The sequence below is a fragment of the Nasonia vitripennis genome, chromosome 1, assembly GCF_009193385.2.
Source record: "Nasonia vitripennis strain AsymCx chromosome 1, Nvit_psr_1.1, whole genome shotgun sequence".
Classification (NCBI taxonomy): Eukaryota; Metazoa; Arthropoda; class Insecta; order Hymenoptera; family Pteromalidae; genus Nasonia; species Nasonia vitripennis.
In genome coordinates this window covers 11196361-11216644 of record NC_045757.1, presented here as the reverse complement: position 1 = coordinate 11216644, position 20284 = coordinate 11196361, and the positions used below count along the sequence as shown (strand labels likewise).

The 20284-nt window shown below is 48.5% G+C and overlaps 4 protein-coding genes across 4 annotated transcripts; 1 reads left to right on the top strand and 3 right to left on the bottom strand.

The window, feature by feature from the left end:
• The first annotated feature begins 2473 nt into the window (after window positions 1-2473).
• LOC103316019 lies at window positions 2474-5208 on the top strand. Its single transcript, XM_008207507.4, has 4 exons — window positions 2474-2723; window positions 2815-3326; window positions 3406-3636; window positions 4915-5208. Exons 1-3 carry the CDS (start codon window positions 2640-2642, stop codon window positions 3611-3613), a joined length of 804 nt encoding a protein of 267 aa, XP_008205729.1. The 5' UTR covers window positions 2474-2639; the 3' UTR covers window positions 3614-3636; window positions 4915-5208.
• A 1039-nt stretch (window positions 5209-6247) lies between these two features.
• LOC100114466 (histidine-rich glycoprotein) lies at window positions 6248-7110 on the bottom strand. The gene has a single exon (XM_001599424.3). The coding sequence runs from the start codon at window positions 7083-7085 to the stop codon at window positions 6324-6326; it is 762 nt and encodes a 253-aa protein (XP_001599474.1). The 5' UTR covers window positions 7086-7110; the 3' UTR covers window positions 6248-6323.
• Window positions 7111-8455: 1345 nt separating this feature from the next.
• On the bottom strand, window positions 8456-9986 carry LOC100114425 (histidine-rich glycoprotein). The gene has a single exon (XM_001599402.3). The coding sequence runs from the start codon at window positions 9258-9260 to the stop codon at window positions 8475-8477; it is 786 nt and encodes a 261-aa protein (XP_001599452.1). The 5' UTR covers window positions 9261-9986; the 3' UTR covers window positions 8456-8474.
• A 4683-nt stretch (window positions 9987-14669) lies between these two features.
• On the bottom strand, window positions 14670-20276 carry LOC100114352 (hornerin-like). The gene is made up of 3 exons (XM_001599346.4): window positions 16819-20276; window positions 16441-16695; window positions 14670-15446 (listed from the first exon to the last, which is right to left on the bottom strand). Exons 1-3 carry the CDS (start codon window positions 17117-17119, stop codon window positions 15220-15222), a joined length of 783 nt encoding a protein of 260 aa, XP_001599396.1. The 5' UTR covers window positions 17120-20276; the 3' UTR covers window positions 14670-15219.
• Window positions 20277-20284: the final 8 nt, after the last annotated feature.

The following is a 20284-nucleotide window of genomic DNA, read 5'->3' as shown; positions in this document are numbered from 1 at the left end:
TTCGTCAGTGGCTCTTTGTTATAGCGTTCACTCGACGAAGCTATATATACGTGCAATTATGCGGCCCTTTAAAAGTATCCAAGGCAAACGTATATGTATATAATATGCAGATCTCATAAAAGCCTTCGGATATTGATCCATTAACCGCGATACTCAAATCTAGCGCTCCAATCGCACGGCTGCCAATATTTCGCAACGTTATTCTTGCGCTCGCGATCCACACTCGAACGCGCGAATATGCCGTCGAGCGTTATTCCATAATCCATATAATAATGATAGAAGAATGATGGAAACGTCCCTTTCTCTCTATCTCCGTATCTCTGCGGTGCGGTGTATGGAGAAATCCTCCAAAAAAATACTTAATTAGAACGTTCAAACAACTTGGAAAAAAATAAAGTAAGGTAGATAAGAAGTGCTACATCTCCGGGTCTATACTCTGCTCTTTATACGTTATAAATACAATTTTTTTTTTAATTTTCAATATCTGCGAAAATGGTATTGAGTAAGCATAGCGGTGCATTGTTGAACAGTTATAGCTAATTTTCATTGTATCGAAAATTGATTGACGGTTCCAAAAGTTTCTGAAATGGTGTTTACTGGTGTATATATTATTACTTTTACGAGTTAATGAAAACTCGATGAGACGAACGAATAATTCGATGAGTTCTCGTGGAAAAAGATTTGGAACTTCTGAGCGTAGTGACTAAATAAAAGTAAAGGAATCAGCGACACTTTTTATCCGACGGTTTTTAAATAGCTCAATTTTTCAACAATTTCCTGAGCCTTGTCGGAGCTTGATATTACTTTTCGTTTCTGAAATAGCTTTTCATCTTTTAAGCGGCATTGCGATTACACTTTTAAGCATTTTTGAAAAATTCTTGCAGTTACGCGTTCTCTCATCTTTAAATTACATGCTCCATTATTTCTTATAGCATTGTATCACTGAAAAGTTGAGCTACAACTAGCTGTTTGTCTAAATAGTAAGCGATTTTTTTCTCCAAGATATTCGACAAAAAAGCCAGAGCACCTATATTCTATAGAATTTCTCCAACACACAGCGTAGGCGCAACACATCCAGCCTCGTGGCTATGTGCATTCCGTAACACACCTCCTACTACCCGGTTGTCGCAGTTGATATAAAAGGCGCGGAATTCCACGCCCGGCGAGCACAGTCGCTTTGCAGTCGCGATAAAATGAAAATCCTGTCGAGAGCTTGTCTGATAGTCTGCGCGAGCTGCGTCATCGCCATAAGAGCGGCGAGGGACGAGCCGAGACAGCTGCAGGTACCGACGGAAGAAGACGACTACTCCGAGTTCGACCTGGAACAGTTCGGCGTTGAAGAGGACGAGGAGCCGGAGGAGCAGGAGGCGAAGGTGGAGGCGGAGAGACTCGAGGAGCCGAGCAACTGTGCTCTGGAACCCGAAGCCGAGATGCTGCCGGCAAACTACAGAGGCGTCAAACCACCCGGTGTCGATCATATGGAAATGACGGGGCACGCCGGCAAGAAGAAACCCAAGTCGAGGACTAGGCTGGCCTACAGGTTCGTCGAGGAGTAGTGCGCGAGATGCTTTTCTTATCCCGACTATATAAGACTGACGAGTGCGATCGATGCCACACACGGTGTACCTTCATGCCATTGTAGTAGTTTTAATAAATATTGTCTATACTTCTTATATAATATAGTAGTGTTGTATAGCTCTGAAGGAAATATATGGATGTATTTTTGCACGAGACAGGCATCGCTTCTTTTTCTTCATCCTTATATCTAACAACAGTACCGAAAAGTATTAATATTTTTGTATTCAATCCGATGAGAATCCATCATTTGCCGCCAATACATCAGGCTGGCTGACCGTCACCTGCATGCGTTTTACAGTAAACGTTCTCCGCGCGAGAAAATCAATACACGACGCGAATCGCCTAATTCCCGGAACGATTATAATTCGAATCTAATTATAAAAGAAGCTCGAAGCGGCCATCAATCACCTGCAGCAGCAGCCGAAACCAATGCATCGGCGGGTATATACCCTGTACACACATATTCCGCGGCGAGAGATTGGAGTTTGATGGCGATCTAGTTTTGCGCGCGTTAATGACACTTCTGCGCGCTCGGAAGAACCGCTCGCTGTTTACACGTCGCGCTGCGCGCTTGATTAATGGACATTAATAATGTCGTCGCTGTCGGCTTTCCCTCTCGGCGTCATATAGAGATCTTATGATGTATTGCCGCGCGCGTTTTCGCACCTGCGCCGAAATATCTCCGATGCGTAAAAGAAAGAGATTTCATGTTTATTTATGTTATTATTATTATGGTATGATTTCGTATATGCGCGAGTTTTAACGAGATTGAAAGAGCATTCTCGTGTAGTAAAAAACGTAACGCGCACGAGCTTTTGTTGCGTGCATATTCAAAAAATATCAATATCAATAACGAGTTTATATGCGTCATTCCTCGCATTTCATCCGATAAGTCTGAAGTGCGTAAACAGCGAGGGGATATTAAAAGGCTCAACATAATACAAAGCCGAGGATCAAAATTACCTCCGAGTGATACATTACGATCTGCCGATGCAGCAGCGGTATAATGATATTTTAATTTCCAATCTCCAATTAAAGTCCTGCACTTGGAAAGCTTCAAAATGATTCCGGCCCTGCGAAAGCTCGTTCGGAGCCGCTCAGCTAATTGTAACCTCATCCGGAGCATAACCTGTCGCTCGAAGCCGGTAAGCGTGTGCAAACGAACGAAATAATTTATCAGCATATATTCGGCCTCGTTTGCTTCGTTCGTTAATTTATTCAACGGCTCATCGGCAGCGTCCGCAGTACAAACTGCGCGTGGCCTATCCGCAGGACTACTCGCGGCTCATGCGTTTCATGGCGGACACGTATTTCCGGAGCGAGCCCTCGATCGTCAACATCGGCGGAAATCTCTCAGGCCAGCCGAATCCGACGCTCGTCCACCTGATGGACAAGAGCATCCGCGAGGGTATGAGCCTCATCGCGGAGGACCTGGTCAATGGCGATTGCATCGTCGGCGCGGCCGTGAACGTCGACAGCCGGCCGTTCGACAACGAGAAGAACGCCAAGCTGGCCGAGACTTGCTGTGAGCGTCGGGAGGCCAGAGACCTCATCGAGTTCTCGATTTTCTGCTCGAGGCAAGCCGACCTGTGGAACGTCTACTGCATCGACAGCGTCTTCGAGTGCGCCTATCTCGCGGTGCATCCGGAGCACCAGGGCAGGGGCATAGCCAGGAAGCTCGTCGAGGAGAGCTGGATCCTGGCGAGGGACATGGCCTACAGGCTCTTCAGGATCGACTGCAGCAGCAGGTTGGTCGACTAGTTGTGTCGTCGTGTACGCGATATCGCGATGAAATTAAACAAGCCTTGTGCGTCTCCGAATCCACAGATACACGGCAAACATAGCCGAAAGCTTCGGCTGGAAGTGCATCTACTCGATCCCGTACCGTCGCTACTTCAACGACGGCCGGTTCATCTTCACTTGCGTCGAGGAGCCGCACACCGAGTTTCGCGTATTCGTCGATCGGCTGAACCACTACAAGAACTACTCGCCGCCGACGAAGCGACGGAGCGAAAGTAGCAAGCCACAGCTCTGATGAAAATACCCGCACAATAATAGGCACGTAGACCGTGTATGCCTTCATCCCATTTTTCGTGTGCGTGAAGCTCAAGAGACATCGCCAGACAGGAAAGGCTCTGATGCCACAGCTCGCGAGTCGTCGAGAAGAGTCTGACGTTATTTGCTCCGAGTGAGAGAGAGAGGGGGAGGAGAAAGCTGCGCAAGCTCGAGGACAGAGTAATTAAAGTTCGGAGCATCTCCCGGCAGTTTACTTCAATCTCTGCTCTCGCAATTGCAAGGCATGTTTGCGGAACGTACTGCAAACTCGCTTCTCTCTCTCTCTCTCTCTCTCTCTCTCTCTCTCTCTCTCTCTCTCTCTCTCTCTCCCACTCTCCTCATCTCCGTCCATCTCTCCGATGAGTGCCACGCATTGAGATAGCGCGCGTCCATGAAAATAGCTTTATCTTTCGGCTAGAAACACCGGCTCGCGGAGAAAATAAAAGCTCGGGGAAGCGACCCCTCATATATAATTAAAATTACTTCGTCTATGCGTTCTTTTGTCTCTTCTCTCTCTCTCTCTCTCTCTCTCTCTCTCTCTCTCTCTCTCTCCCTCTCTCTCTCTCTATTACTCGGCTGTCGCAGTGTTAATTATAAAATCTAGCTGCGGATCTCGCGAATACTTTTTGGAGCGTTTAATTCTTCCCCGCCGTCGAGTTTTGCCGGCTAATTGAAACTTAGATATAAACTACGACAAACTAATTAATTGATATTGCTGCAGCGCGGCGAGCGCCCTCTCGTCGCCGCATGTTAATTCGAGGTCTTGGCATTCTAGTTTCGCTGCACTGGGCTAATGGGTATATTAAAAAAGTTGGCTCGGCCTCTGTATGTAAATAAAAATCCGAAGCTTCGCGCGTCTGTGCAGCTGCAAAAAAAGCTCCATTTCTCCGGGACGGTTTTATCGCTGCTCGTGGAGGGCCCGCCCGAGAGTGCTTCTAGTCAAACTTAATCTTGTTTCGTTGGCTGCGCCCAGGCTGGGCGTAATTTTGAATTGTTGTTCTCGTAATACCGCTCAGAAGCAGATACCCGCGCGCTTTTATGAGCGGCCTAAAAGTTTGCCGAATAAAACCGCGCGCGGAATTTAACCGAGTCCGATACCACGAAAATTTTATCTCCTTTTTTATTATTATTATATAGAGAAGAAAAAAAACGCAAACGACTTTCTCGGGGTCACTTCTTTCTTGGCGAAATTTCTCGAGCAAGCGTTTATTTGAAAAAAGCAGTGATCCCCGCAGCGTTGTCTTGGTGGCTCGTTAAGCTTTGATTAAAAACTTTTTACAGCCTCTCTCATACGCCGCGCCAAGATACTCCTCGCAAATCGAATCCGTACGTACCAGGAGCTACACGGGACGGCCGAAAACTTAGTAGCGTCTCAGCACTTATACAGAAAAGTCCGTCCGAGAAATGAAGCCGTGTTTGTCCGAACGCGCGCAAGTTTGAAGCGGGCGAGCGTGCGCATAATAGAAAAAGGAAAAAGAAAGGCGCCGGAGACAGGAGAGCAAAAAAAGAGACCCGCTGCTATCGTCGTCGTCGTCGTGAAAGAAAGAAAGCGAAAAAATCCAGAGCCGAGAAGAATGAACAGTGCAATAGTGACGTTACAGCAGCGGCGTAGCGAAATGGCCAGTGCAGCGGGCGCCGTGTCGGGCTGTGCTGGCACGAACCGTAAGGCGCGACAAAATCCAATTCTTTCGCCGGTTAGTACTGTCCGCTGCACCTGCGAGACATCTGGACGCGAGAGAAGCGAACTCGAGGTTTACATTTCAACGAGGCGGCCAACTTCTATCTCTGTCTCTCTCCCTCCCTCACAGTTCCATTCTCCCCTCGGCCTATGCGGGCTTCCTTTTGCCCTCTTTATTTACTGCGCGACTTTTGCTCCTCCTTCTGTACACGCAGAATAAACAACGCTCGCGTGTTCATTTTTTCCGCGTCGAGAAACATCGAGAATTGTAGGTATATTATACGCTAATTATGAGTAAAGTACAATTAAGCAAGCAAAGATTTTTTGAATCCTTTCCATATCAGACCGCAATTTCGCGGCGAAACTTCATCAGCGTTCAAAGGCTATAAATGAACTGCCAGCCAAATCAATGGTCGGAGATATACTTATACATCTGGCGACGAAACGCTTTCGCGCCGCTGCTCGCCTCATTGTTTTTCGCGAGGAACAAAGCTGCGCTTGGCGACAATGGCATTATACCTTCTTGCCGCGAACGCTTCCGCAATAAAGCATCTTTTTCAGGGCGCTTGTTCTCGCTGCGCGGTGTATACACAGTATATACATCTTTTAGAGGGAGGATATGGCCGGCAGCGCGTATGTGTTGGTCGTCGTCAATCTTCGCTGCAGGAATTCCGCCGGTCGCCGGGCTAACAGCGTTGGCGTTTTAAGGGAGCAGGGGCTGAATAACGAGGTCGGCGATTTCGTTAATAAAAAGTTACTTTAATAATACACATAAAATACACATTACATCCTTACAAAATGCATCCGTCGCAGCGATCGCATAGCCTTAAATTAATCATAACGACACGGGGGTGTAGGGTAGGGTAAGGGGTTCGGAGCTTGAGGGGCGGAAAGAGAAACAACAGATCGGAGGATCTGAGGAGCGTTGATCAACAATAATGATATAAAAGTGTGGATGTCGCGGCAGGAACGTAGTCGAATGCTTTTGGCAGACGAATCGCGAGGAGGGAGATCAGTGTCCCTTCTTGTGGTGCCAGTGCTTGTGGTCCTCGTGTCCGCCCTTCTTGCCGTAGCTGTGGTGGTGGTGGTGGTGGTCGTGGCCGCCGCCCTCCTTCTTGTGGCCCTTGTGATCGTGATGGTGGTGTCCCTTCTCGTGGTGGCCCTTCTTGCCGTGGTGGCCCTCGTGGTGGCCCTTGTGGTGGTGGCCCTTCTTGTGGTGTCCGCCCTTCTTGTGGTGGTGCTCGTGGTGGTGGCCACCGTGGTCCTCGTGGTGGCCGTGGTCGTGGTGCTCGTCGTAGAACTCCTTGTCCTTCTTGAACTCGTCTAGCTTGTGCACCTCGTGGTGGCCCTTGGTGCTGTGGCCCTTGCCGAAGTGGCCCTTCTCGTGGAACTTGTGGCCCTTCTCGCCCTTCTCGCCCTTGTGGTGCTCGTGGTGGTAGCCGTCGTCGTGGTGGTGGTGCTTCTTGTGGCCGCCGTCCTCGTCGTAGTGGTGGTGGTGGCCCTCCTTGTCGTGGTGGCCCTTCTCGCCCTTGTGGTGCTCGTGGTGGTTCTTGTAGCCCTTGTGGCCCTTGTCGCCGTGCTCCGAGTGGTGATCCTCGTGGGACTCGCCGCCGTGGCCCTCCTCGTGATGGTGGCCCTTGTGGTGGTGCGAGGCCGCGGGCTCTAGGTCCAGCAGCTCGCCGAGCCGCTCCACCGCTATGCCCCGGCTGTCCACCCGGCTTATGGCTAGGCAAAGCGCCACCGCGAGCAAGCACGCCAGCGTGCCCGACCTCATCGCTCCACTTGAGTATCGGCCCTTCTATACGTAGCAACTAATACGGCTGTTCGTCCCGACGAGCCAAGCTGTCTCAGCTCCGCGTCGCTGCTGATGCTGCTGCTGCTGCTGTAACTCACTGCTCGACGGTCAATCGGCTTGTGCACAGGCCAGATCGATATGCGCCCGATTATATATGTCTCACTATCTGCCGTGAGTCTGGCGTTCCGAGAGCTGTCCGCTGTAATATTAGGGAAGCCGTTCGTCTTTCTTTTGCTCGCGGCTTTACAGCAGCCAGTTGGCTGGGCATAGCCGTATCGAGAGACCGTCTATAGTATATACACGGGCCGTCTAGCAGCGGCAGTAGCAGCAGCAGCCCGTTACGAAAGCCGTGTCTCCTTAACCTGCTTAAAATCGCTGTACAGAGCTGCCGCCGCCACGCCAAGTTAGCACGGCTCTATGCTCGCGCTTTGCTGTCCGATTGCTTATGCAACTCAACTTGAAATCGGCGATCTTGCTCAAACTCCCCCGCGTTTCTCACGATTTCACTATTTTTTGCCCAACGCCAAATCGTTTCTACACAATGCGCGCCTTTGCGTGTTTGATCGTGAATTTTCAAACTGATGAGCTCTTTCTATAGAGACGGCGATCCTTGCGTACTCTTGCCCAATTTTACTTCCATGGATTTTTCGTCTCGACCTTCCGCTTCGTTTTCGGGACTATATAAGCGAGCAGTAGGGGGGGCGCATCCCTTTCGTCGTTATCATCGGTACTTGTGCGACGATATCGTTACCGCATTTTCCAGCGATGCAAGAAGTTTAAACGCATTAACTGTGTTGCAATATCGCATTACTTTGTCGGCAATGAAGTTAAAATGCTGTCATGAAAATATGATCACAATCTATTCATCAACTTCAAATAACTCTGTTCTTCGTATCGTCTCATATGAGTTATTGGATTTTATCAATACTGCAGGTTTATTCAAATACACTGAAATATATGCTAATCTAATTTTAAGCGATTTCTCAATTTAACTTGTAAGTGATCATTCTATTTGTGTTTTTGCAATGATTGGCGCGTTGCATTGCCAATATCTCAATAAATGATTTATGCTTCGAGCTTAACTCGAGATTCGATTTGAAATTCAGTCTAACTGACTGTCTGATGGCAACTTGTCGATCGAAGCGAGCAGGAGAGGAGTACAGGAGATCAAGAGCTCAGCGTGTAAATTTATAAATTGTTTTATTAAAATAATAATGAGCGCAACAATTAAATACAGTATACGAGCGAAGTTTTCGATTTCGATCAATCAATAACAGTAGGGTGTATACAAGTCGAGAGTCGTGCATATCGGGATGCGCTGGCACATCGAGTCCGCCGCGTACCGCAGCGTACAGGTGAGCTCGGGGCTCAGCCCTTCTTGTAGTGGTGCTTCTTGCCGTGATGGTGCCCGCCCTTCTTCTCGTGCTTCTCGTGGTGGTCGTGGTGCTCCTCGTGTCCGTGCTTCCCGTGGTGGCCCTTGTGGTCCTCGTCGTGGTGGCCCTTGGACGTGTGGCCCTTCTTGCCCTTGTGGTCCTCGTGGTGGCCCTTGTGATGGTGTCCGCCCTTCTTGTGGTGGCCCTCCTTGTGGCCGTGGTGGCCGTGGTGGTGGCCGTGCTTCTCGTGGTGGCCGCCCTTGTGGTAGTCGTCGTAGAACTTGTGCTCCTTGTGGTACTCGTCCTTGTGGACCTTGTGGTGGTAGCCGCTGGTCTTGTGGCCCTTCTTGTGGCCCTTCTTCTCGCCGAACTTGCCGCCCTTGTGGCCCTTCTCCTCCTCGTGGTGCTCGCCGTGCTCGCCCTCCTCGTCGTGGTGCTTCTTGTGGTGGCCGCCGTGCTCCTCGTGGTGGCCCTCGTGGTGCTCCTTGTCGTGCTCGCCGTGCTCGCCCTTGTCGTGGTGGTGGTGGCTCTTGTGGCCCTTGTCGCCCTTCTCGCCGTGCTCCTCGTGGTGCTGGTGGTGGTGCTCCTTGCCGCCGTGCTCCTCCGAGTGGTGGCCCTTGTGGTGGTGGGAGGCCGCGGGTAGTAGGTCGGCCCCGCCCTCGCCGCTCCTCGGCAGTCTTCGCCGGGCTAGTCCATGCTCCCTCGCGAGGCTGCCAGCGAGCAGGCAGAGCAGCAGCAGCAGCAACGGCAGGCTGCACCTCAAGGCGTGGTGCTTGGCCATCCTCAGTCCGGCATGAGCTGAGACGTACTCCAGTCGCACTCGCCGGCATCCTGACTATTTATATGCGCGGCGCTCTCACGCGGATCGGAAGAACGCGGACCGGAACAGCGCGGGCGATCGATTCTCCCGCATCTTTTTGTCATCGGAGAAAGTCGAAGAACCGAAGCGCGACCGACCGAATATCGCATAGACACACTCGCTGTCACGTAACTGATTCGAGATCAGCCGGCCGCGGCGCTTAGATAACCAGCTACCTACCGTTCTTTTTCCGAAGCGCCTCCCTCTCGAGCGTACACTCTGCGCATCGGCGCGCGAGGACGTCTCTCCGGCGGCAGCGAACTATAGCGGCGCAACAATGCGCTCCGCGTGCTCGCGCGTACTCGTAATAAGCCGCGCGCCGCATATCGGCGATATAGGGAGGATGGAGTGGCCCACTCGCGGAATTCGGAACAAAAAGCCAGGCACAGACGACGTCATTGTTCCGATGGGGTGAAAAAGCTCGCGGGAAAGAAATGGGGGATGAGAAGTTTCGCGGATGACGAGGCAGGACTAACAAGACGAGAACGCCGCGTTATACAGAGGGCCATCGACGCCGCGCGAGACCTAAACAAAGCGAATTCGAGCACGACATGCGCGGCCTTTTTGTTTTGTTCCCGCGCGGCGGGTATAGCTACTCTCTCTCTCTCTCTCTCTCTCTCTCTCTCTCTCTCTCTCTCTCTCTCTCTCTCTCTCTCTCTCTCTCTCTCTCTCTCTCTCTCTCTCTGCCTGCACATTGCACCCCCCGCCACACACACAGACGTGCGGCTTTCCATCGTCGGGAGGTGCACACGCTAGACAAGGATTTACGAGTGTTGCATTTTTCACGACTGCCAAGTGCCGCTGCCGTACACAGCCTTCTTAATGAATAGCTCGCGTCGCGATTCCGAAAAAAAGACAAACTGTATACAGATACACGTCCGCGTCTATACATACAGCGTCGAGGACAAATATGTAGCGGCGCATCCATATAGGTCCGCGGAGAAACGACGTTCATAAAAGTCGATAAATTGTTTTTCGACGCGCGCAAGCGTATACATACAGATACACGTATACACGGCCTATATGGATTTATGATACGGCTAAAGGGATTAAATTAGACAATTTATCGATTGGCCGTTGCATCGGAGTTTTTCACCGCTGCAGCACCGCCGCATATAGAGCTATATATATATATATATATATATATATATATATATATATATATATATATATATATATAGCGCCGCGTATACTCGATCGCACTCGGCCGCCGCTAATTAAAATCAATATTCGCCGCTGTGTGCCTGCCGCCGACAGCTAAACGCACTCAGCTCGGCGGCGCGTCGTCGATCCTCGCTTGTGCGCCGCGGCGAAAAAGGGGGTAAAATATATCGAGGACGGGCCGACGAGCGCGAAATGAAAACGAATGAAATCAGAGGCTATAGCTGCAGGTATACCCACCCCGCCGAGACGTGAAATATAGCCGAGGTGAAATTTCGATTGCCCTATACTCTGCTCGCGTTATGCTGTATACGCGTAGAACAGCCGTGCAAGGCGTCTTTGTTTCGGGATTTTTAACGGCTCGGCCGAGCTCGCGCTGCATAATGGAATTTCCGAACGAGAATCGAGAGGCTGGTCACGTAGCTTCGTTACGCTCGCTATACTATGACGCGCCTAACTGCGTTATGCACTTTGCTCCGACTGTATTTATAGTTCCGTATAGACATCCTCACTATTTCGTCTATCTCTAATCAGGCGCGGGTGTCTGTATTCTCTTTTTCGCCCGATGATGCTTGCGAGTTGCGGCCGAGAAAGAGAGGCGCATAAAGGGGAGAGCTTCCCTTTGGATCATCTGCTTAGAAAGCAATCTTGCCGTTCGCAAATTCGAAGCCGTCAGATCGACTGCTCTCCGCTGTGCGTCTAATTGAATCTGCCTTTACGAGGCGCGCGACTGCGCGATTCTCATGAATGCGCTGCTGCAGCTGGGTTCTGCTAATCCTTTGGACTCTTGGCAATGGAGATTGCTTCCATCGCCGGATAAAGATGCAAAAAGTCGATTGCGTTTGCCGAAGGAATGCCGACATTCTTGAATGATTTGATTTCCTATTGGCGCGGCTGTTTTTATCTCTTATATACACCAGCAAGATCCAGTGCGCTCGATTTCATTATACGCGCGGTATTTGATTTTCACTTTGAAGGAGTGCACGACAAGTTCTGCGAAAAATAAAAACGCGCGTGATATCATTTGGAATGAAGAAGTTTAGCAACGGAGCTGTGTTCTAGTTTTTGAAGATGGTCAGGAACGAGGCGATGGTTCACGATAACTTGACCTTAATAACATAATGACAGTTGAATATCGAAAATAGAGTAGAGTTTCCGGGTGACTAAACCTCCTCGAGAAAGGAAAAGATACATTTAGTCGACGGTAATTTCATATTTCATGTTGATAATCGTCAATTAATTAAGCGGCAGGCGTATACTAATACGCTTAAAATACTCAGATCCGATTACCTCCAAATTCATTTTGCCATATCCGATAGATCTCAATTCGTATTATCACCTCGAACGAACTTATGATCTTATTGCATTAGCGAAAAAACATAAGTACTTATCAATTTGGGAAAGAGTTTCTCCCAAAAACCGTTAGTACAAATATAGTCTAAAAGGATCCTCATATGCATCGATTTTTACTTAAATAATAATCGTGTCAAATATTGAATTCCCTCAGTTGCGCGAGTGGTTGAAAATTTTCAATTTGGCGAACGATTTCTCATCAGAATATAATATATAGGCGCCGGCGCCGTTGTTGTTCTTTCCATTCGACTCGATTCGCCCCGTCGGGTATTATATAACCAATCTTCCCCGCGATTATGCAGTGCAAATACAGGAGAGGCTGCAGCCAATTTAAAGTCCGTCTCATTGCCAAATATACCGTCCCACGGACTACGACGACGACGACGACTTGGCATTTTTCTTCGTGCTCGTCTCTTTGACGCTGCGCGCAAACTCTTGGCCGCCGTGAGCAGTCTACGGTATATATATATATAGTATATATATACATGTATCGACGTTTTAATTATTAATTCGCTTTCGCGAATCGTATAATTGCGCGATCGATCCATCGTTCGCCTGCCGGTATTCGTTCTATGAACGTATAATTATAACGTGTATAAAACGACCAACGCGATCTCTATCTGTATATTCAAATTTCCTTTTGTAATTTAAAGTACGCCGTGTGCCGCGCCAGCGCGGGAGAGTTTCGCGCGGAAAGTTTTTTAATTGCCGGGCGATCCCGATTGAGCCGATTCCATACGACTTTTTGACCCCGCGACCCACCCGATCGGATGTAACGCGATAATTCTCTGCTATTATACGTACATCGCGGCGGCTCGTGCATACTTTTGAAAATCAATATGTTGGGCTGAATATGTATGGTATAGGTAACTTATATATAGATTACATCAAAAATCCATTGCGAGCCAGCGAAATCGGCCGCAGAACAGTGTCCGCGGACAATAGTTCAGATCGAGATAAATGCACAAGCGTCGAACATTGTTGATAACTTTCGAGAAAACGATGCTCAAATATTAACGCAATCGAAATTCTAATGGCTTTTTGGCCTCGATGGTTAAATTACGAATTAAAGCGCACAACGCAACGGCAACGGGCAAAAAGCCGCGGAGCTACATACATTATTAAAATTAAAAACTATAAACGTCGAGATAATAAGCGAGAGCCAGCGCTGCAGCGGCGCGCAGTACTTAGTTGTCCGAACTGACGACGATTAAGCGTAATTATCACGCGCAATTAACGGTCTGAATGCTGTCGTCCATTTTATTTGGCCGTCGCCGCCGCGCGAAACTTTGGCCGTTATAAATGATTGTAACAAACGGGGGCTACCGCCCGCCATCATAGCCGAGCTATATACATATACACAACCGCGAAGTTCGCAAAGCTATTTTTCAAGTGCACAGCCTGCACTCATCGCGTGTATAATAAATACGCACGCTACTTTCCCGCGCGCCTATTGAAATTCCGCGTACGCGCGCGCCCTCGCGCAGCCCGCATGCATTATTCATTTATTCGTAAAAGCTCACGGCGAATGAACATTTATTTATCACTTTGTTGATTCGCGCGCGCGCGGATGTGCGCTTAAAAGCGCGTGTCCATATCGCTGATCCGGGGCAAAGTTGCAGGGGATTCCGTTTCCGGGGATAAGGGGGTGAATTATTATTTTATCATCCGACGACCTGCACGTATATATAATACGCGGCGCAGCGTCATAGAGGTGATGGGCTTTAATGACTTTCGACCGGACGTACATTATACGGAGCGATTTTATTCGCGAATATTATATAACGTGCTAATGTGCAGAGCGTTTTTATAAAGAGAACGAATATTACACGCGAGACCAAGCGAAATTTCGCCGTTGGGTTTTCCAAAGTTCAGCGTTACGAATAAGAAAAAATCGCGCGTACATCCGTTTTCGAGTGTTTCAGTAGCGTCGGCTGAGGCAACAGCTGCCCCCTATTCCACCAGACCGTATATTGAAACGACGACGGGAAGAGGAAAATCGGAGAATAATCCCGCGCACAGTAGAGTATTCTCTGTGTATTTATTTTATTATATTTATTTAGTTGTCCAGCTTACACGCGCGCACGGGTTGAAAGCTAGTTTGATCAATAAAGTACTATATTATACGATGCGCAGTGTATGTAAACGCCACAAGCACACAAGCGGTCGAAATCTAATGGGCATCTGATATGGAGTTTTTTTTTAATGGCAAAGGTATACTCGATTAATGAACGAATATAATATTTACGTGTACACAAGTTAAAGAAAAATCTGAAATTACAGAGCCGTGAAATTCATCCGACGAGATGTGTATAGACCTATAACGAGGACAAGGACCGTTGCGATAATGCGGCTCGAATCGGCATTATAGTATAAGCTCGAGCTATATATGTATGTCGCAATGAGAAAAAAGGAAGAAAAAGAAAAGGAGAAAGAGAGATAAGGCCTGCGCTTGTGTAAATCGTCGAGATTAATGCCTCGCATCTCGCGTGACTGAAATACGTTTTTTTTTTAACCAACGACGTCGACGACGATTCCGACAAATTTTGCCGCCGTAATCGCGTGCTTGCACGAGTGTAATGGGCCGTGCTTATATGCGCCGCTGGTAGCAATTTGCGCTCTGCAGGGTCTTTGCGATCGGCCTAATATGTTGGCATTACATACCAGTCGATATTGCGGATTCGGGAGATAATAGAGGCAGGGGAGGAAGGAGGGACTGATAGAATCGCGCGAAAACTGTTTCTGTGTATGCGCGCGTGTGTCTGGTGATTTACGCTACATACTTATACAGGGGGGGAAATCGTTATGTGCGCGGGGGTGAGTTTTTTCTAGCGGCGATAGATGTGGACGCTACGATTGTTTTTGTCAGGAAGTCCATGATTGAATTTTTTTTTACACTCGGTCTGAAAAAGCCCACTTTACGCCCTTAATAAACAATACACTATTTTTCACTTTTTTTTCATCCCCGGATATTCGAAAATTCTTTGTTTTCAAAAACCAATATACATTATTCGAGTACAACGTCAACAACAGAAAGCATACGCCACGAAGTGGTGCATTCCTGCACTCGTTAGTGCTAGAGGAATTCTCAGAATTCAAATTCACTTTATTTCGGTCAATATTCGGATTGTGTATGGGTACAGTAGCAGTGAATATTCGGGAGAGGAAAAGATTCAATGGCTGAGAGAAATAATGACTAACGCGTGCACGTATGTACTGTACAAAAATTAATACAACGCTTTATTCACATAAACGTAACGATAAGAGGAACATTTCGCACTTAAACGGTATGGTAAATATACATGAATGTATATGTGTATGTAGGAACGCACTGAAGAGCAATTACAGCCTCGAGTGTTTGGCAGAATCAGTAGTAGTCGCCGCCTTCGCCGGAAGACCCGCCGTCCGAAGAGTAAGACTCGCCGGAGCCATAGCTGTCGCCGTCACCGGACGAGTAGGACTCGCTGTAGCCCTCGCTGCCACCGTCGTTGTAAGAGGATGACTCGCCGTCGCCGTAGTTTTCGCCAGAGCCATCGCCTTCGCTGTACGTCGAGGAGTCACCCTCGTCCGCGTAGTGCGACACGTCGTCGGTTCCTAAAAAAATATTCGTTGATTCGCACATCATGTCTCATGTGATTCGATGGAAATGGAATAAAAGACGACTCTTCGAAGAACATCTGGACTTGGTTTTTACCCGTCAAGTCGAATTTAGAGACGATAGCGTGAATATTAAATAACTCATTTCCAGCGATTCATTATTTATTCAAGCTCTGCTCGATTTCAGCCAAGCTATATACATCGCGAGTATATGCATATTGTATAGTCGTTTTTTGATAGTAATTCAATCGATACTTTGCCACGAAGTGAGCTTTAAAAAATCCGTTCCGTCTGATTTTTTCATTACACGTTCGATTAACTCTCTGAAAAATTGACGACTGGATGCTTTGCAGCATTTAATTGATTAATTTAATTGGTTGGATATTAATTTAAATTTGAATGATGAACAAATTGAATCAAATTATTTTGGCGTTCATAGCAAAAATTGCAATGAATAATAATGCTTTAGTATATTAGAATAATAAACAAAACGATGTATGTATATACGGATGAATCGTCAAAGATAGAGAGTTTATAAATAGAGAGTTATAATAAAGCGATTTCACTGGGTTGAGAAACAAATATCCGGTCTGACTGTAGCTTAGATTTTGAGCACGCGAAGCGCGCGTTGGATTTAGCTAGTATGGTAAATTCTGAATGTAATAAAAGTTTCCACACAGCTGTCTTAAGAATGAAAAAGCCGCGATGAAAATTGGATTCGTTACAAAGGAGAGTAGAAACATATTATGTAATAAAACGCGAGCACTTTTTTATTAACTAGTGTATAACCCCTAGAGCACTCGTAGTACATCCGCAATCAGTCGCGAGCAATCGATACACCCGCTGAAAAATCGTCACCGCGACGTGAACCGACGCCCATACGACGCATAAAGGTAGAGAGAGAGAGAGAGAGAGAGAGAGAGAGAGAGAGAGAGAGAGAGAGAGAGAGAGAGAAATAGAGGGAGAGAGAGAGAAAGCTAGCCAAACTTACCGGCACCCTCGTGATCGTCGCTGTGCTTGCGCTTCTGCGAGGCCGATTTTCCGTGGTGCTTTCCCTCGTCCTTGTCGGACTCCTTGCCGAATGCCTCGTGCTCCTCGAAGCCGTATCTGTCGCCGAGCTTCTTGTGGAACGTGTCGAGGCTCTTGTAGCCGTGGTCGCCTTTGCTGTAGGTCTTCTTCAGGTAGCCCTTCTCGCCGTCGGCGTCGCTGCCGTAACTCTTGTAGAAGCCGCCCTCGTCCGATTTACCTGCGGATCGTTCAACTCATGTATCACGATTCCTCTTTCGGCAACATCGATCTAGAATTATTCCGACAGCTCATCGCGACGTAATACCCCCCAGCCCATTATACGGCAAAGAGGCAAACCAACCGGAAGCGTTCTTGGCGTGTTTCTTGCGGTGCTGCTCGTGGCTCTTCTTGGGCTCGTTTCCGAGCGACAGCAGATCGCTGACCTCCGTGGCGATCCTCTGCTGCTGTGCCGGCGCGGGCTGTCTCACCTCTCGACGTAACGATCCCACCGTGAGCATGTCAGCGCCGGCTCCTTCCAGCGTCAAGTAGTCATCGTAGCCGGCCGGTCTCGCCATGGCTCCCCGCGAATCATCCAGCGGCAGCAGCAGTGCCAGCAGCAGCGCCGCCAGACCGTTCATCCAGATCGCCGATGATGCAGCCATATCGTGTTTTACGCCTGATGCACACTTTCTCTCTCTCTCTCTCTCTCTCTCTCTCTCTCTCTTTCTCGAGATCGTCGCCGCCTATGCCACCGCGTATTTTCAACAGTAGCATGGACGTAAACAGCCGGTGCTCTTTTATATACACTTACTCTGCTCCTACTGCACTGTTACATATTGTCCCACTACCAGCCGGGCTCCATCTACACAGGTATACAGCCTCTGCACGCAACGTTCTGCCCAACTGTCGCAACTCGCTCTCATTATCCGCGCCCGGGTATTGTATATATGTAGTCTCTCTCTCTCTCTCTCTCTCTCTCTCTCTCTCTCTCTCTCTCTCTCTCTCTCTCTTTCTCTGATTAAAAATCGCGCCAAAAGCTCCGGCTGTAACGCCCGCGGGGGTTTTGAAACTCGCGGCCGCGCCGGGGATTTTCGAGCAAAAGTGTCAGTCGCGCAACTTCGTAAAACGTTCGCTCTAGCTTACCGATTCGATTCGCGCGCTGCGTGTCCCAACAACGACCGATCGAGAAGCTCCGCGGCTGCAGCAGCGACGAAATTCCGACGCCGTTTTCCAAGGCTCCAGCTGTCTTTCTCACCTAATACCGCTGTTTTTTTCCAGATGAGCGAGAAAAAGGCCTTTCGCAACGAGGAAACCGCGGCGCGCGTGCGATCGAACGCTACGGCTGATAAAAAAAAAGAACAGGAGTCGATGGACTTTCTACTCGATCTCCGCCTCGTCGTCGTCCCAATCGTTACGCTGAGAGAGCAAGAAAAGCTGCTCGCCAGCGAGTATAATACAGACTCGGTCGCGCGTTACGGCTGCCGCGTCATGTCGCTCCGCTTTTCGGTATAACGTATACAGTATATAATGCCATTTCCGTTGGATATATATAACATACGCATCAGGTGCATTGCGGTTCATTATAATCTCTTATGTTTGCGGCCGCGTACCGCGGGACGCTAACGACGAATGGTTTCGCGCGATCCCTGCAACGATGGCAATAAAAATTACAATCATGCCGCGGATCGAACGGATTATCGCGAGCGCGCTTACGTGATTTTCGCGAAATTTCCGGGGCTCGTTTTGGGCCGCGCGCGCGCACTCTTTTTTCAATCGCGCTTACGTACCGCGCAACGAGACGACAATGCGATATCATTACGAAGCAAGCTCAGCGCAGCGCAAGCAAATGTATTATATGCTCTATGAAAAGAGAGAAGAAGAGAAGCTCTCTCTTTCTCTCTCGAAAAGCAATCTGCACGTGCCCGGGCTCTTCATCTCCGTCACGGCAAGCTGCTACTAAATCGCCAACTTTTTGAACTGAAAAGACGGACGAAGGCGCCAACGGCCAGGGAAATGATCGCGTGCTTAAAATGCCAGAAGAGCTCGCGTTAGCACTTTTCTGCGCCGTTGCTGCGCGCCAGCTTATATATACATATATACATATACATATGCCGAGGCTGCAGTAGAGGAGAGAGAGAGAGAGAGAGAAAGAGAGAAAGAGCTTAAGCGAATATAGCGTGGGTAGAGAAGGGGGAGGGAGGGTGCAGTTGTCGCGACGAGGTTTGTTATCTTGGCCGTGATGTTTCTCGGCTGTCTGAGCGTTAATGGGGTTGTTATGGGAGGCGCTTTCTTCCTTTTGTCGGAGCTCAGAAGAGGATGCTTTATCTGGGAGAGAGCGATGCTTTTCAGAGAGGTATCGCCCCGGCGCTTTTACGGGCGCGGGGAATTTTAAAAGTTCTTATATATAGGTACCGGGCGGGATCCCTATTTCATGACTGATCGTTATTGGCGACCGCTGGCTGCAAGGTTGAGTTATGTTGCGATATTCCTTGCTTTATCGCACTCGACGGGTTGGAGCTCGGCAATAATCATCATCAGCTCGCTAACGCAATCGCTTATTTTCTAAGAACGCGCAACGTCGACCTTACAGCGCTTTCCCGTATAACCGCACGAGTAAAACGAGAGCACTCTTTTCGAAATGTTTCGTATGACCTTATAAATGTACTCGACCTCTCCTACTATTACCCTCGCATTAGTAAAAAATTATCCTGCACGTATACGTAATGATAAATCAGATAGCCTCTTTCCCCGCGCAAGTGCGCAGTATATCCAAAGCGACAATCGAACGACTCGCATGAAAAAGCAACGCTCCCTCTCTTCTCGTTCTCTCTCGGCAGGCCGTTATATGCCCATAACTATTCATGCATCACATTTCCTCCCTGGCGCGCAGCAGAGGGGATCGCGCGCACGCGGGGGCTAAAGTAACGAGCGGCATGAAGGCAGCGAGAGCTGCATCCTGATTAGAAAGCTCGGCCTCATCGACATGCAGCCGGTCGAGTCTACTCGCGCGCGGGAGATCCGCCCGCCTCGCGTACAAACCTTTCGCCACCAGCTATACGTGTATAGTATAGTAGGGGTGAGCTTTATTTCATGAGAGTTTTATGGTTTGCCGAGAGACCATAGCTTTTTTGGATAGGGGATGGAGCTTTCTGTTGCGAAACGGATGACTTTTTAAATTTGGAGCCATTTATCGCTTCGCTCTTTCACCGGCGTATCGCTTTTCCAAGAGCGAAATATACTGATTTCCAATCGGAATATAAGGCATAAAATACCGGGTATGCAGTGTATACGTCAGCAGCTCGTTCGAATTAATGAATCACGCGAGTCGTGTAATCAGTGACCGTTACAAATTCAACGCAAAAAATTATTTATTTATCCAGAAATCCTCGACGACTTTCATTAGAGCTGCTATTTTTAAGTAAAATCGAGCGACGCGATCCGAACGTTAATTTATTTAACGATTAACGATTATTCATAACAGTCGTTTTATTATAGTGAACGATCTATATGACATATGGACGTCTGAGAGGAACAACGACCCGATCCGTTAGAGAGTTCGATAGCGTAAATTTTATATCAGCAGCCCTGCAAGGTTTTTAAAACCTCTACCGGAAATGAAACAATTGCAAAATAGACAACGATTCAAAAGTTCGCGCCGCACCATACTCGCCTGTCACTACTGAGGAGGATGAGACTTTTGAGACTTGCAGCGACACATGGGGGCCACCGACAGAAGCTTGAAGCGAATTTTATAAACGGGTAAAAGATCTCATACTCCATACCCGCCGATAGAGCAGGTTTCTCACGATAATGCAGCAGATAAAGAG